This window comes from Mustela erminea, chromosome 5, assembly GCF_009829155.1.
Source record: "Mustela erminea isolate mMusErm1 chromosome 5, mMusErm1.Pri, whole genome shotgun sequence".
NCBI lineage: Eukaryota > Metazoa > Chordata > Mammalia > Carnivora > Mustelidae > Mustela > Mustela erminea.
Window position 1 is genome coordinate 103,656,203 of NC_045618.1, and position 15,732 is coordinate 103,671,934.

Consider the following 15,732-nt stretch of genomic DNA (forward strand, 5'->3'; position numbering starts at 1 on the left):
CACTGCTTAGTTTCCTCACCCGTAAAACAGGAACAAGGCTTATCCTACTTGGTTACAAGGATTAAATAAGATAAATGTGAACATTAAGGCATTAAGGTACAGGCAACTTTGTACATAACATACGCTAGTTTCCCTTTTTCTTCATTGCAATGAGTGATTTTTGTACTTAATATCACTAATGTATTAAACTGAACTACATATATAAAAATATAGTTCAGAACTGAAAGCGAGTTTAAGAATTAGCAGAGAGAGCCCAGGAGTAAATAAAGATACAAATACTCTGTATTTCCTCATGTTAAAAATAGGTTCATAACTCATGGGTTTGAGGTAGGGAACAAATGAGATCATAAATGTGAAAGCCTTTTACAAATTCTAGAAGGCATAATGATAAGAGTAGCCACTGATACCGACTGAAACAGAAACTCCTATCTTCTTAGCAGACGTACATATGTTGGTATAAACACAATTACTAAGCTTCATGGGATGGCAGCTGAGATCCTTCCTGAAGGACACAGTCAAAAAGAGAAGAGAGGTTGACAAACTGAATAGGGTATTCAAATGTGGGCTTGGAACTGAATTCTCAAGACAGTAGATTCTTATAGGCTACATCAACTGACAACCAAAAAGATCTGGAGAACAGAAATATCTGAAGAATAATTCTGGGTGGAGATGGGAGGGCACCTGTGTGGCTCAGTCGGTTAAGTGTCCGACTCTTGATTTCAGCTCAGGTCATGATTTCAAGGTGGTGAGATCTGGCCTGGGGTCTGGCTCTGTACTCAGTAGGGAGTCTGCCTGAGATTCCTTCCCCCTCTCTCCCTGCCTCTTCCCTCGCTCTCTAAAATAAATAATTAAATTAAAAAAAAAAAGAATAATTTGTGGACATTGGATGTGTCGTCCCTTTGAAATCTTTAATAACATTTAAAATTTTCTGCTTGTCTTATATCCCACCACCCAATTTATTTAGCACCTGTATTTTTCTGGTAAAAGTGTAACATATACTCTTAAAAGTCCTAAGTGAAGATAATTCTCCATCATTTCTGAAAACCTACTTATAAAAGCAATATTCACATGCTTATAAATGTCTTTCTTTTCTGATCCATGAGTTAAAATAACTGGTTCCTAAACCAGCAGGTGGACTTTTGGGGATGCTACAGTCTCTGATTATCCTCAGATTATGTTCCCCATCTCATTCCTACACTTATCATTCACTTTATGGGTTGAGTGGCAAGATTAGTTTAACTTGTCAGTTATCTACTGGGTAACAGTATTATTTTTGGTGTCAAATAAATGTAAATCCAGAAAATTATGTTCCAGTAAAAAGCGCTGTAATTTTAAAACGTTAATCAAAATTCACTTAAGACTGTGTTGGAGGGCTGCTTAGTATCACTCCTCTTCATCTCTTAAAGAAGTATACAAGAGGCAGATAAAAATCAGAGAAGAAAGTGGGTATTGTTTTAGGAATGGGGCCAAAGTGGGAGATGAGGACAGGAGAGTGTTGGTGAGGATACCATTATTATAAATCTTCCCACTGAACAACAATAATAAAATATTCATTTAGATATTTTTCAATCAATCTATCTGCCAAACTCGTTCAGTCCACAAAATTATGTGAAGACCCATGTTCCCTATTTAGGAGTCAAAGGAACTAACTATTGTGAGGTAGACTGTTGATATCTAATTTTCTCTGAACTGCTAAACTATTAGAACCTTTACATTCAGCTAGTCTATTAATGAAGACTGAAAAAATAAATTTATAAGAACTCTGATATACATCATTGCATCCAAGATCCACAGAGGCACAGCTAATCCGGCTAATTTACCAAAAAGAAATCGGAGGTTAAACAAGGGTTTTCCAACCGTGCTGTAGTGTCCACATTCTATATCTAAGTGTTTTCCCGAAGCTAGTGAGGGGCTTCTTACAGAGTATGAGAGACTGAAGGCAGCAAAGCAGAGAATACAAAATTTTTCATAAATACTGAGAACAGGGGGTGCCTGGGTGGCTCAGTGGGTTAAACCTCTGTCTTCGGCTTAGGTCATGGTCTCAGGGTCCTGGGATTGAGCCCTACATCGGGCTCTCCGCTCTGTGGGGAGCCTGCTTCCCCCCCTCCCTGTCTACTTGTGATCTCTCTCTCTTTCAAATAAATAAATAAAATCTTAAAAAAAAAAAAGAAAGAAAAATACTGAGAACAGGAGAATATTTCAAAATCAAGCTATGACCTGCACAACTTAAGGCTTATTAGTATTAAGTGTAATGCCTGGAGAGTAAGAGACCTTTCTCCTCTATAACTTGCCAGGGTATTTTGTGCAGATAGCTGTGCCCACTGAGAGCACATTAAAAATCATTTCACAATTAGGACAGTGGTCCTGGGTCTTAAGAGATTCTTACATCCTACTAGATATTGGGCACTGCTCTGCGGAACAACAACAACAAAAAAAAACCCACAAAACATTCCACTTATTAAGGAATGCACAGTTGGGAAAGGGGAAAGATGGAGAATGAAGTGAAGTGGGCTGGGCAGAACCCTAAAGTTTCTTTTTTATCTCTAAAAATTCTGGATGATTCTGGTATTTGCTCTTCATTTGTCTGCTTGGTCAGAAAAAGAAGTCCATGATTGCAAACCCCTCTTCTGAAAATTCACTTTAATGTTCAGATTTAGCAAAAAATTTTGATCTCAGTTTTGAAAGTGGTATTGCCTTTGCCACTCTTTCAACAATATGCCTACCATGTGCTACCCACGGCTGCCACACTCAGCACCAGTGATCTGACTGAAAAAAATCAGAATCCACACTGTCATGGAACTGCATTCTGGAGGCAGGTATCTTCCCTGAATAAATAACATCATGTATCATGCTCAGTACTATGAAAGAACAGAGTATTGCAACAGAAAATGACGACATGGCGGAGGGGAGATGGAAGTGGGCATATATCTTACTGAAGGTCAGGGCAGGTCTTGTTGACTAAGTTACATTTAAGGTGAGAGTTGAAAGACAAAGTGACAATCGGAAGGGAAAGTGTTCAGGCACAAGGAACAGCAAGGGAAAAGGCCCAGTGGTGGAAAAGTTTTGTATATTTGAGGATCTGATAGGTTTCTGACTACAGAGAAGTATGAAGGAACATGGCATGAATTTATTTTCTGAGCACTTAATATATGCTAGACATCATGCTAAGTATTTAATGCACACTCTTACATCATCATTACCAAACCTATGAAGTTAGAGTTTCCCTCCCCATTTTCAAAAGGACCTAAACAAGCATAGGAGAGATTAAGAAACTTGTTCAAAATCACATAGCAAGTGGTGGAGTGTGGATTCAATTCAATGCAACATGAATCCAAACTTACAGCCAAAGTTAGAAGATAAGCAGAAGACAAATCAAATAAAACTTTATATGCCACAGTAAGGAGCTTGAATTTTATTCTAAGTGCAGTGGAAAGCCACCAAGAAATTTAAACAAAACTGTGACATTATCTGATTTACATTTCTGTGGCTGCTGTGTGGAGGAGTTATATGGGTAAATGAAATGAAACCAATAAGTCATCAGGAAAGAAATGGTATTTGTCTGGACTAGAAGCAAACCAAACCGAGACCTATTTTGGAGCAAATCAAATTAGCCTTGCCAATGACTTAAAGACATGGGATAAGAAAAAAGGGAAAGTCTAGAATAACTCCCAGGTTTCTGGCTTTAGTAACAAATAGATGATGATGGATAATCATGAAATAGCTTAGGATCAGACTAAGTTTAGGAAAAAGGGGTAGTGTCATTCAATCATTCAATAAATCTTTACTAATTCTAACATGAGAAGGTACAAGAGAGTACAAAACTGATGTAGTTCTGTCTTCCTATAGCTTCCACCACTGGAGTGTGGGGGGGTAGATAAATTGACATGTAAACCATAAGAGAATGCTAAGTGCTATGGAAGACAACAAAACAGGTGGGAAAGAAGGTTACAATTTTAATTAAATGGTTAGAGAAAGCTTCTCTAACATATGAGTTGAGGTTTGAAGGATACAAAGGAAGCAGCCCTGAAGATTTCTGGGAGAAAACAGCTCTTGGCAGTGTGAGTAAGACTGCACTGGCCCTGAGGCAGGAGTGTTCTTCATATGTTTGAAGACTGGCAGGGAGGCCAGGGTAGTACAGCAGAGTAGGTAAGGGAAAAAAGAAATCAGAAGGGAACAGACAATATGGAACTTCTGTTAAGGATTTCACCTTTTTTTACTTTGGGTAAAACAAAAACCCTTGCAAGATCAAAGATTTGTAGAGTAGAGGAGTGGTGTTACTTCAGCTGCAAGATGGAAATTACACTATAAGGGAGCAAGGGTAGAAGCAGAAACTCAAGAAACAATATTCCTCTCGTGGATCAAACCAGGAAATAGTGAAAGGGTCAGATTTAGATAGGTTTTAAAGAGCAAACAGGATTTCTTGACAGAATTAGATATGGTGGTGTTAAGAAAGAAGTCAAGGAAGGCTAGGAGGTTTTCTGACCTGTATCAAAGAACAATATAAGTCACCATTTACTGGGTAGGGATGAGCATGGGAGGAAAAGATTTATCATGGAAAACCATGAGTTCAGTTTGCCATCTTAAAATGGAGATACTTAATTACAAATTTAGAAACAGATGTTGAGTAGGCAGCTGCTTACTGGATCTCAAAGAGGTCTGGGTTGGAGATACAAGTCTGACAGGCATCTTTAACGCATGGCCATTATTTAAATCATGGCAGCAGATCTGGGAAAAAATAGAGATAGAGGGGCGCCTGGGTGGCTCAGTGGGTTAAAGCCTCTGCCTTCGGCTCCGGTCATGATCCCAGGGTCCTGGGATCCAGCCCCGCATCGGGTTCTCTGCTCGGCGGGGACTCCTCTCTCTGACTGCCTCTCTGCCTACTTGTGATCTCTGTCAAATAAATAAATAAAATTTAAAAAAAAATAGAGATAGAGAACTGGGGCCAGAACCAAACCTAGATAAACTCCATCAGTTAGACCCTGCCATCTCATGCCTGGTAGTCTTATAGTGAAACAACTGGTTTAATTTTTAAAGCTATCACTTATTACACCAGCAATTTCTAAAGCCATCAAGAGCATCAATGAGACACAGTAATGAACTAAAAAATTACCATACAAAACTCAAAAGAGAAACTGCATTTATGATGAGAGAAATACTAGGAACTCAAAATGTCTCCAAATATAGAGATTGTACAATCCTGTAGTTAGGTACATGATATACGATATACTCAGGCTGTCTGGATTTTAATTCTGGTCCCTGTGCTTATTATCTGTGCGATCAAGGCAAGGCACTTACTGTGCGGTGTCCTCAACAGTAAGTTGGAGATAAAAACCTACTGTCTTGTAAATGAATACTTGAACTTTCGCTCTCAAAAAGTTACCTTACTGTCAATGACACTAAACAAAAGCTGAGATCCTGCGGTTAATCACACTAATTTTTCAATTATCTTAACCAGAGACCACTAGCTCTGTGTTTAGTTTCAAAACAAGGCCAAAACATGCTTTGATATTTAATTCTCTTAACTAAAGGCTTATGGCTCTCAGCCTGGATTTTTAAATAAAGCCAAAACATCGCCAAATGCCTTAATATCCAAAGTGATCTTTGGAGGCATAGAGGGGGAAAGAGAACAACTAGCTAGTCCTATTGAACACATCAGAATAAACATGTCTCCTAACAAGGTCCAGCTGTGACATAGGGCACCATGGCCCGAATCCTCCTCAATCAGTTATCTGATTCTCTCCTGGTCTCTCCTCTAGAGAATGAACGTGCTTTCGAAGATAAAGAAAGGTTAAACCCAGCTTTTGAATGAAAATCCAGCAAAGTGCCGAGAATCCAACCCTATGACAGCAATAGGGGAAAACTCCTCCAGGGTCACCATCTATCCCTTACCTTTAGTACCCAGGAGCACCGTAGGGTTGGACTCCTCTCGGGAGGTGGGTGCTGGGGGGAAGGGTGCTGGTGGGGAAACCACAACCTTCCCTCTTCTGGTCCCCACCCCCGACCCCTGGGAGCAAAGCGGCTACCCTCCCCACATTCCCTCTCCTCTCGCGGGGCTCCGGGCCCCGGACCCGAGCCCCAGGCTCTAACCTCCATTCACAGAGCAGTAGGAGACACCCAGGGAAGAAACAATAGAGCCGTAGCGGCTGCCGTACCTCTCCCGGTCGCGGCCGTCGAAGTAAACGAAATCGCCGTTCTGGACGCACTTGGCGCAGGTCAGCCGCCGGCGGGTAGTGTTGCACAGCGGACACCGCTCGACAGCCACGTACAGCCCCTCGGCGTCGTCCACAGAGTCCACCAAGTCCCGAGCGAGCGGCCGGGGCCCGCAGCCAGGAGCCTCCGGCGCCCGGGCTCCCTTCCCACTGGGAGACGCCATGATGGCCTGAGAGCCGAGCCAGTCACGTGGGATTTTGTTTTCAACCAGGTGCATCCTGGGCGAGGAGGAGGGGCCTGGGGAGGCGCCGAGAGCGCGGGCGGGGTCCGACGAGCCCCTTGCCCAGCCTCTCCGAGCTCGCGGCCGGGAGGGCGGGTCGCGCTGTTGCTCTTCCTGTCTGCGGAGGGGGAAGCCTGCCCGAAGCGTGGATGACGTTAGAGGAGCGAGTCAGCCAAACAAAATGTCATCATCCGTTTCTTCACGCCAAGGCTACAAGTTAAAGCCTCAAACTCGTGCAAGAAATAGTAATATGGTGCCCTAGGGATTCTGGGGAAACGGGAACAAAATAAGGGAATTTCTTTAATTCGCTATGGGTGGTTTTAAATTTGCTGCAAGTACAGCGAAGTCGGGTGAGGGGGCTGGGTCGTGGAGAGAGGCAGTATTTGGGCTCACCCACCTCCTTTACAGGTTTGTGATTTGGGTCAGATTCATAACTTCTCTCTACTTGCGTTCTTATCTGTTAAATGGAGATCCAGCCCCTACCCAAAGTCGGGAGGATGAATCATACGTTTAACCGTACTCCGATAGTACTCTACTGATAATAGCGAACAAGTGGAAACAACCGTGCTAAACGTGGAAATCAAAGTTCTCTTTCTGAAAACTGAATTTTAAATTAATGTCCAACATTCTTCTACTCTGGGCCATGCTCTGAGAAAGAATGTGAACTAGGTAGAATTTAACCGAATTCGATTACTCCAAATTACTTTCTGTGGAGGTAAACAGGGTGCGTGGGAAGATTAAGGTAGAGTAATTCGTGTTTGAAAATGCCTCCAAACTACAGAAGGAAAAAAGAAAAGTGTGCCTATAAGTCAGTTTACCTAGACCAGTGACTCTCTAGGATTCTTCTGGTAGGCTGTCAAGTGATAACTGCCTTGAATTCTCTAGCTGCTACTTCCCGCCCAGGTATCACACCCAAAGATTCGCAGCTACCTCAGAGGCATAAAGCGATGGAAGGGGAACACCACAAACTTGGCAAGTCAGAAACTGACTCTCCCTCCTCACAAATCGGTTTCCTCATCTTGGTGCAAGACGTAATAGAATCCCTGACCACTTGGGAACCAGAGTCATGAGTCCTCTTAGCCCCATCTCTCCCTGAGAACCAGCCCATCTCCATCAAATTCTGAGGATTCTGCAATCTAATTAGGTCTTGCATCTGAACCCTTTGCTCCATCCTCCCAATCTGGTCTATTGTAATACCATGACATAGAATTTTAAAGGCACAAGAAAGCAAGAAGTCCCTAAGCTGTTTTAGCTTACGCTAAACCTGAATGGTTCCCCAAAGTTTCTTTTAAGCAAGAAGAATAATTTCCTCTGATCATTTCAAACAAAAGGATATATAATTTGTCTTAAGGTTTCAGACTTTCACGTTTCACTTTTATTCTGACAGGATCCTTCATAGTGCCTGTATAGTGGCCAGGACCATCCCTCAATATTTTAAAAGGCAAAAAAATAGACACAATTTCTATCCTGCCAGATGATGTTGCAGATATTATCTATTCTATGCAGTTATCTGAAACTTCTGTATATTCCTGTGTATTTTCAGAGAACACATTAACAGACTAAATCTTTCACAAGAGCAGAATATTAAATTTTAATGATTAAACATCATTAACATCATTCTAGCAAGGCCCTAAATCTCTCAAATTCTGAAGTGTTTACTTTTTCCATTTTTAAAATAACAACACGTCATTTTTGAAAAAGAAGTTTCTTCAGTTCTTAGGCATGGGTACTCCCATAGAATCATCCTTTAACAAATAGAGTCAAAATCTGCGTGGAAAATCTACAATCCAGTGGTTTGCGCTGGGCTTATGCACACACTCAAAACAGTATAATGTGAGATGCTGAGTGACTTGCTCAGGCTTTTTTAAAACCCTTTAGAATAGGATAGATGTTTTCAAATGCTTCATAGATCTCAGAACGTTCTTTGGCACCTATAAAGAAACCCAAGTTGATACAATCTTTAATATAAAGACAATACCCAAATTTTCTTAGGACTAAAATTTCATTGTCATCTCCAAGTACTTTAATACAAAGACATCTCCTTAGGTTTACTTGGGAAGTTACATTTTGGTAAAGACAAAAGAATTTGCTGGTGACAGCCATAACCCACAAACACATACTCTAGATCAGAGTTTTCTAGTACTTCACTACATGGGAGTATCAGTTCGTCTTTTGCCTCACAGAGCACAGTATGAAATATGGGGCTGTTATCACTCAGCATGCCATGAACAGGACCACAGAACATGACTTTCATCAGGACCTGTGGACACTTAGCTATCAGCAAACGGGACTTCCTTTGATCCACTCAAATCTAGTTAATATCTTGATTCCCTAATATTGACTAACAGGGTGAGACAAACTACAGCAAATGTTTTACATTTCATTGTATGAGAAGAGATTATTAGAGGAAGAAAACTGTACCCCTGTCACTCCTTAGTGACTTAAGTTTCAAGGGATCTTTCATTAGAACTGCTGTAGGGATTAAAATAGATAAAAACATGAATTAGACATGGTCTCTCCTCTTGAGAGGTGATCAGTCAGATGTTCATCTCTCCCCACCACCCACTGCCACTACTTCCACCTTCAAGGTTACACAGGTACACTGTACAGAGTGGGGCGGTACCAGGTTATAGACCGGTAATACTGATGTTTAGATGGATCTCTCAGCTAATCAGGAAACTACTGCCTGATACCACTGGCAGGAGGTTAAGGAAAAGAATATAAAAACAGCATGAAGAGAAATAGAAAATAGCTTAAGCTGATAAAAGACTCTTCCTTGAGAGCCATAGAGCTAAGGCTCAGTAAGAGAGAAATTGCCAGTGAGAAGTGGTTATCTGGTTTAATCACAAGACTAAGAGGAGGGGCGCCTGGGTTGCTCAGTCAGTTAAGCATTAAGCATCGCCTTCTGCTCAGGTCATGATCTCTAGGTCCTGGGAGAAGCCTGCATCCAGTTTCCTGCTCAGCAGGGCATCTGCTTCTCCCTCTCACCCTCTCACCTTATGCATCTACCCCCACTCACGGTCTCTTTCTTTCTCAAATAAATAAAATCTTAAAAAAAAAAAAAAAAAAGATGAGAGGAAATCACCAAAAGGAGGATCACCAGATTTGAGAATCAGGTAGAAATCCCAATTCAGAATCAAGGATGAGCTGTAATAATAATTTTTAAAATGGAAAATAAAAAAGTTTTGGCAAAGATACGGAGAAATTAGAACTCTCGTACATTGGTGGTGGGAAGGTAAAATGATTCAGCCACTGTGGAAAACAGTTTGGCAGTTCCTCAAAAATGTTAAGAATTACCATATGACCCAGCCATTCTACTCCCGGGTATACACCCCCCAAATTGGAAACAGGTACTCAAGCGACGTGCATGCAGACACGTATTCATGGGAGCACTATTCGCAAGAGCCAAAATGTGGAAATAACTCAAGTGCCCATCAACAGATGAATGGATAAACACATTGTGATGTATACATACAATGGAATATTACTTAGCCACAAAAGGAATGAAGAATGAGGTTGTTATACATGCTATAGTGTGTGAACCTCAAAAACATTATACTAAGTGAAAGAAGCCAGACACGAGAGGTCACACGTTGTAGGATTCCATTTATATGAAATATCCAGAATAGCTAATTCCAGAGACAGAACGCAAATTGGAGGTTGCCAAGGGCTAAGGGGAGGTAGGCAGGGAGAGAAACTGCTTAATGATATGGGAATTTCTTCTGGAGTAATCCAAATGTTTTGGCACTAGCAAGAGGTGGTGGTTGCAGAAACTGAGTGTACTAAATGTCACTGAATTATTCACTTTAAAATGGTTAGGTTTATGTTATGTGCATTTCACCTCAAGTTTCTAAAAAAATGTTAGAGAGTCAGTAAGTCCTTATAAGCTTAAATTTCTTTGAGAGGTTGGTGAAAAGTTACTTACTTGGGACCCCTGGGTGGCTCAGTGGGTTAAGCCTCTGCCATCAGCTCAGGTTGTGATCTCGGGGTCCTAGGATGGAGCCCTGCATCAGGCTCTCTGCTTGGTGGGGAGCCTGTTCCCTCCCCACTCCCCCACCCCCACCTGCCTCCCTGCCTATTTGTGATGTCTGTCAAATAAATAAATAAAATCTTTTTTTAAAAAAGTTACGTATTCATCGCTGATGAGTTTACTATGTGTGAGTCTCTGCCTTCAAAGAAGATGTGGGGTGGGGGGAAAGGATGAGGAAGACGGTGCGTTACTGACATGAGTAACAGAAACTCTGTACCTTGAGGGGTAGGAAAAACTCCATAAGCCTCAGATTTTTATTACAGGATGAATATTTTAATTTCTCAAGTGATCGTTTTTGTAGAAACCAGTGAGTTGGGAAAGCAGTAAGTGAAATACCGTAACAAAAAAATCCTGCCTCTGGTTTGATGGACCTTTTCTGCTTCTAGGTACATTTGAATGCGACAGCTTTCTTATTAGGAGACAGTGAAGTGAAGTAGATCTAGCAAACACCCACCTACCCATTCAACCTCCAATCCCACCCACCAAAATCAGCATTCCTTTTATATTTAATTAAGAAACAGAGGGTCTAGGTCCAACATTCTAGATAACTATGTACTTCAGTTTTTCGTAACACTTAAATCATACTTAAGAGGATTTTGATGTCCCTGTTTAGCATTCTGGCCTCTGCTAGAGAGCAGAAAACACCCATCGCCCAGGAGGAAACAGACACTGAGAATGATCATTATTTTATATCACAGAAAAACTTTTGTAGACACAAAAGGGCTTTATGGGAATTAACTAATCCAATTCCCTTCATTTCCTTCATGGGAAAACAAGGCCCACTAAGATGAAGTTCCCCTGAATCATGGACAGCAGCCATGGATGAAGTCCTCAGTATCTAGTATCCCTTCTAAAAGTCAGAAAATACTATGTACAGAAGAATGATACTCAACCATTCTCTTACACCATACTCATGTTAAGACATGAGGCTGGAATCTATCAAAATCCTAGAGAAGAACATAGGCAGTAACTTCTTCAACATCAGCCACAGCAACTTCTTTTAAGACATGTCTCCAAAGGCAAAGGAACAAAGGTGAAAATGAACTTTTGGGACTTCCCCCAAGGTCAAAAGCTTCTGCACAGCAAAAGAAACAGTCAACAAAGAGGCAATCCACAGAATGGGAGAAGATATTTGCAAATGACACTACAGACAAAGGGCTGATATCCAAGATCTATAAAGAACTCTCAAACTCAACACCCAAAAAACAGATAATCATGTCAAAAAATGGTCAGGAGACATGAACAGACACTTTTCCAAAGAAGACATACAAATGGCTAACAGACACATGAAAAATGCTCATCATCATTAGCCATCAGGGAAATTTAAATCAAAATCATATTAAGATACCACCCTATACCTATTAGAATGGCCAAAATTAGCAGTACATGAAATAACAAGTGTTGGAGAAGATGTGGAGAAAGGGGAACCCTCTTACACTGTTGGTGGGAATGTAAGTTGGTGCAGCCACTTTGAAAAACAGTGTGAATCCTCCAAAAATTAAAAATAGAGCTACCCTATGACCTTGCAATTGCACTACTGGGTATTTACCACAAAGATACAGATGTAGTGAATAAAAAGGGGGGGCATATGTACCCCAATGTTCATAGAAGCAATGGCCACAATCGCCAAACTGTGAAAAGAGCCAGGATGCCCTCCAACAGACTAATGGATAAAGAAGATATGGTCCATATATACAATGGAGTATTACTCAGCCATCAGAAAGGACGAATATCCAACTTTTCTATCAACATGGATAGGACTGGAGGAGATTATGCTGAGTGAAATAAGTCAAGCAGAGAGAGTCAATTATTATATGGTTTCACTTACTTGTAGAGCATAAGGAATAACATGGAGGACATTAAGAGAAGGAAAGGAAAAGTGGGTTGGGGGAAATCAGAGGGGGAGACAAACCATGAGAGACTGTGGACTCTGAGAAACAAACTGAGGGTTTTGGAGGGGAACAGGGTGGGGGGTTGGGTGAGCCTGGCGGTGAGTATTAAGGAGGGCACATATTGCATGGAGCACTAGGGGGTGGTGCACAAACAATCTTGGAACACTGAAAAATTAAAAATTAAATTAAAAAAAAGTCAGCAAATAAACATAGCCAGCATTTATAACTGGGTATTACAATGAGGGAATTTGGTCCCTTTAGTCAAATACTTCCTCACCAAAAATAAGTATCACAACTTTATAGGAACTGCCATTGGTCCTGTAGTCTTAATAATCTATAATCAAATATCTCAATCTGAAGCACCAGGCTCCAGCTAGAGGACTCTAGCTTTTACGCAAACCTGACCAGTCTTTTCCTTTAAGTAATAACGAGCACCACTGTGGGGGATAAACACCATTCCTCACCATGGTGACAGAGATGGAAACTCTGTGGCCTGTGCAATAAAGAAGGACTGGCTCTGAAATCACTCTGGATGGGCTTGAATACCAGCTCTACCATTAACTCGGTTTGAATATCACAGGCAAGTTGTTCAACTTCTGAGTTCCCATTTCCTTACCTGTAAAATAGCCTTCTCAGAGGGCTGCTATGAGTTTTATGAGTGAACATTTGTAAAAAGTCCTTTGTAAGCCATCCCATTTTATAAAATCTAAGCCATTATTATTGTCCTAGAAGAACAGGCTTCAGGATCAGGGATGTCGGGACAGCTGGCCCAAGCACACATGGTCTAATGTAAGAGCCAGTTCTCACACAGTCTGTGTCCTTCCCCAGGGCTGATTCCTGGCGGGGACTATGGGGACTGCAGGAGATTTGCTTTTCCATCCTCAGCACCTAAAAACAGTATGGGTACCTGATGGGCACCCAAAGTTGATGAAATATCTGCCATCTGTCAAGAAGGTTTATAAGCTCATCCCTACCCACTTAGCCAGCCCAAACATCAATTTCCAATACTGCTTGGATTTTCCAATTCTATTTTTACGCCAAGTCATAACTACGTACCTTATTTTCCCTATGATACCATATGTGTATGCACACAAGGGAAAAGGCTTACAAATTGCAAGAGACGGCATTAAATCCTTCCAAGTATACACTTTACAGAGTATACTAACTTGCTTTATTGGGGGACTCCCAGTAATGACTGGCAGGGGCATGCTCTCTCGGGCCTACTCGCTAACAAGAACTGCGGATGTCTAGCTGATGGACAGTCCCCTGAAGTAACAAAGACCCAGATTCTTAAGAATTATGCTGGAGGGAAAGAAAGAACTGTGAAAGCATTTTAGATGCTAGACTAAAGCCTCTTTAGATGTCAGATTCCCATCATCAGGACAAGGCAGCACAGCAAGACTCCAGTCTTCCAATGCTAAGGGGGAAACGAGTGGGCTTTCACCAAGGGAGCACCAGCTAATGTTTATAACACATTCACCGTCCACTGGTACTGTTCTTTGGCCTGCTCACACAGAGCAGGTAGTTTCTCTGGCCACCTGCCTTTTACAGGTGTGGAAATCAAGGTGAACTTAAACTCACCCAAGGCCACACAGCCAAGAAATGGTCGAGCCTGGATTCAAAGCAGACAGTTGGTTCCCAGAGCCCAGCCTCTTAGCCATCACACGTGCTACCTCTCACCACTAAAAGCATTTCTCTTTCCTTAAGCTGATGAGGAAGAGAAGGGAAAAGGTGACCTCAAAGACCACAGAGGCGTCTGCACAGATACCTAAGGAGCTGGGGGACAGGATGAGTACAGGGAGGGTGGGGGCTCCGGAGCCAGGCTGCTCAAGTTCCCACCCGTGCCGTAGCACATACAGTTGTCTGACATTGTTAATGACTTCTCCACTGGCCCCATTTTCCAGGTGAGGAAACTGAGCTCCTCAGTACAACCTCATAGAATTAACTAGAACCCACATAAAAGCTCTTATCACGGTGCCTGGAACGGACACACCCAATGTATGTTCACTTTACGGTGTCTGACCTTAGAAATGAAAGCTGACATTATTTGCTGTTCATTGTATATCATTCCAGCAGATCCTAGCTATATTAGTTTTACTGTGGTTTGAGAAAGAAAAAACCTAGGTCCTAAATATCATACCAGCTACAGGAAAACAGCATGGGCTTGGGAAAACAGAGTTAAGCTTGGCTCAGGTCCCGTTGCTTTCTGCTGTCAGGGGGCACGATGCAGTAGGGCGGTAGGGCTTCTTTGCCATCAGCTTACTTAACTATAATTAGAACATTCAGATGTAGCCTTGGACATGGTGGCCCCAGCTTGGCACCTCAGGGAGTAAGACAATTTTACACGGATAAGTTATTTTCAGAGGCCCTGAAAATGGCACATGATACAACGGTTTAGAATTGCACTTACGGTAGGTGTGCTGGTGTTCTACAGTGCCTACCTAGGGAAGGGCTGGGATCCATCATTTAATTACAGCAGAACGCAGAGTGCATTTGTAATTTCAGTACTCTAACATTTTCTAGGCAAAAATTATTAACCCTTGTTGGGACCTTTCAAAACAGCTCTGCAGTCTTGCTGTGTGGGCCTCTAGGAGTCTCCTGGACACTCCACGTGACCATCTCCTGCTAAAATACTAGAAGCAAGGCTAAAGGGAGGCCTCCTTGGTCCCTTTCCTTAGGTTTATACCCAAAATTGGGTCCTTGCATTTTTAAACCCTTTGCAGGTGAAAAGTCTAGATATGCAAGGATAAGAGAAAAAGGAATATGTGACTCAAAGTGTGAAGCAAACATAACCTAAACCATGGATTCTAGAGGAAGTGCTTTTAAGACAGTATAGTGCAAGCAGGGAAAGATCCCAATAGATAATTACTCCTATTTCAGTATCAAGACATCGGTTGTCTTTTTCTACATATTGTAAGCAGAAGTTTGGACTTCAGTTAATACAACTCATTCCTCCCTTCACAAAACTGATGATCTGCACCTCGCAAGAATGAAGAAGTTCAGCTTTGTTTGTTCTACATGCTGAACTCATAACAAGCTTTCAGGGAACGGTACTGCACTGTCTTTGGCATTGCACGTAGACACCACTTCTGTCACTCGAAACTTGTAGCAAATGTGTACATGCAAGTTGTTTTCCTTTTTCCTTTTAATTGGGGTAAGCAGGAAAGCTGGTTTGAATTAAGGATATTTAAAGGGGCTTGTTTTGTGTATCTATACTAGAAACTTAGCCTGTGTTTGTCAACGGGCACTTTTAATAAGACTGATTAATAACGACACATAGCAAGTAGGTGAACGTGCCCTTCCCAGGATCTTCAAAAGTTTGTTCCTTTCCATAGGCTGTACGCTTGTTCCAATATTTATATTATTCAACTTACTTGGCA

At 41.7% G+C, this 15,732-nt stretch overlaps 2 protein-coding genes across 2 annotated transcripts in view; both read right to left on the reverse strand.

The window, feature by feature from the left end:
• Positions 1–6,428, reverse strand: part of ATG14 (autophagy related 14) — a 36,851-nt gene extending 30,423 nt beyond the window's left edge. Inside the window, exon 1 of the mRNA XM_032344295.1 lies at positions 6,153–6,428. Within this exon, the coding sequence (XP_032200186.1) occupies positions 6,153–6,427 (275 nt within the window). The 5' untranslated portion in view covers position 6,428. The remainder of the gene's footprint in view (positions 1–6,152) is intronic.
• Positions 6,429–8,284: 1,856 nt separating this feature from the next.
• The window catches only part of TBPL2 (TATA-box binding protein like 2), a 29,414-nt gene continuing 21,966 nt past the window's right edge, over positions 8,285–15,732 (reverse strand). The window contains exon 7 of the mRNA XM_032341713.1: positions 8,285–8,361. Within this exon, the coding sequence (XP_032197604.1) occupies positions 8,285–8,361 (77 nt within the window). The remainder of the gene's footprint in view (positions 8,362–15,732) is intronic.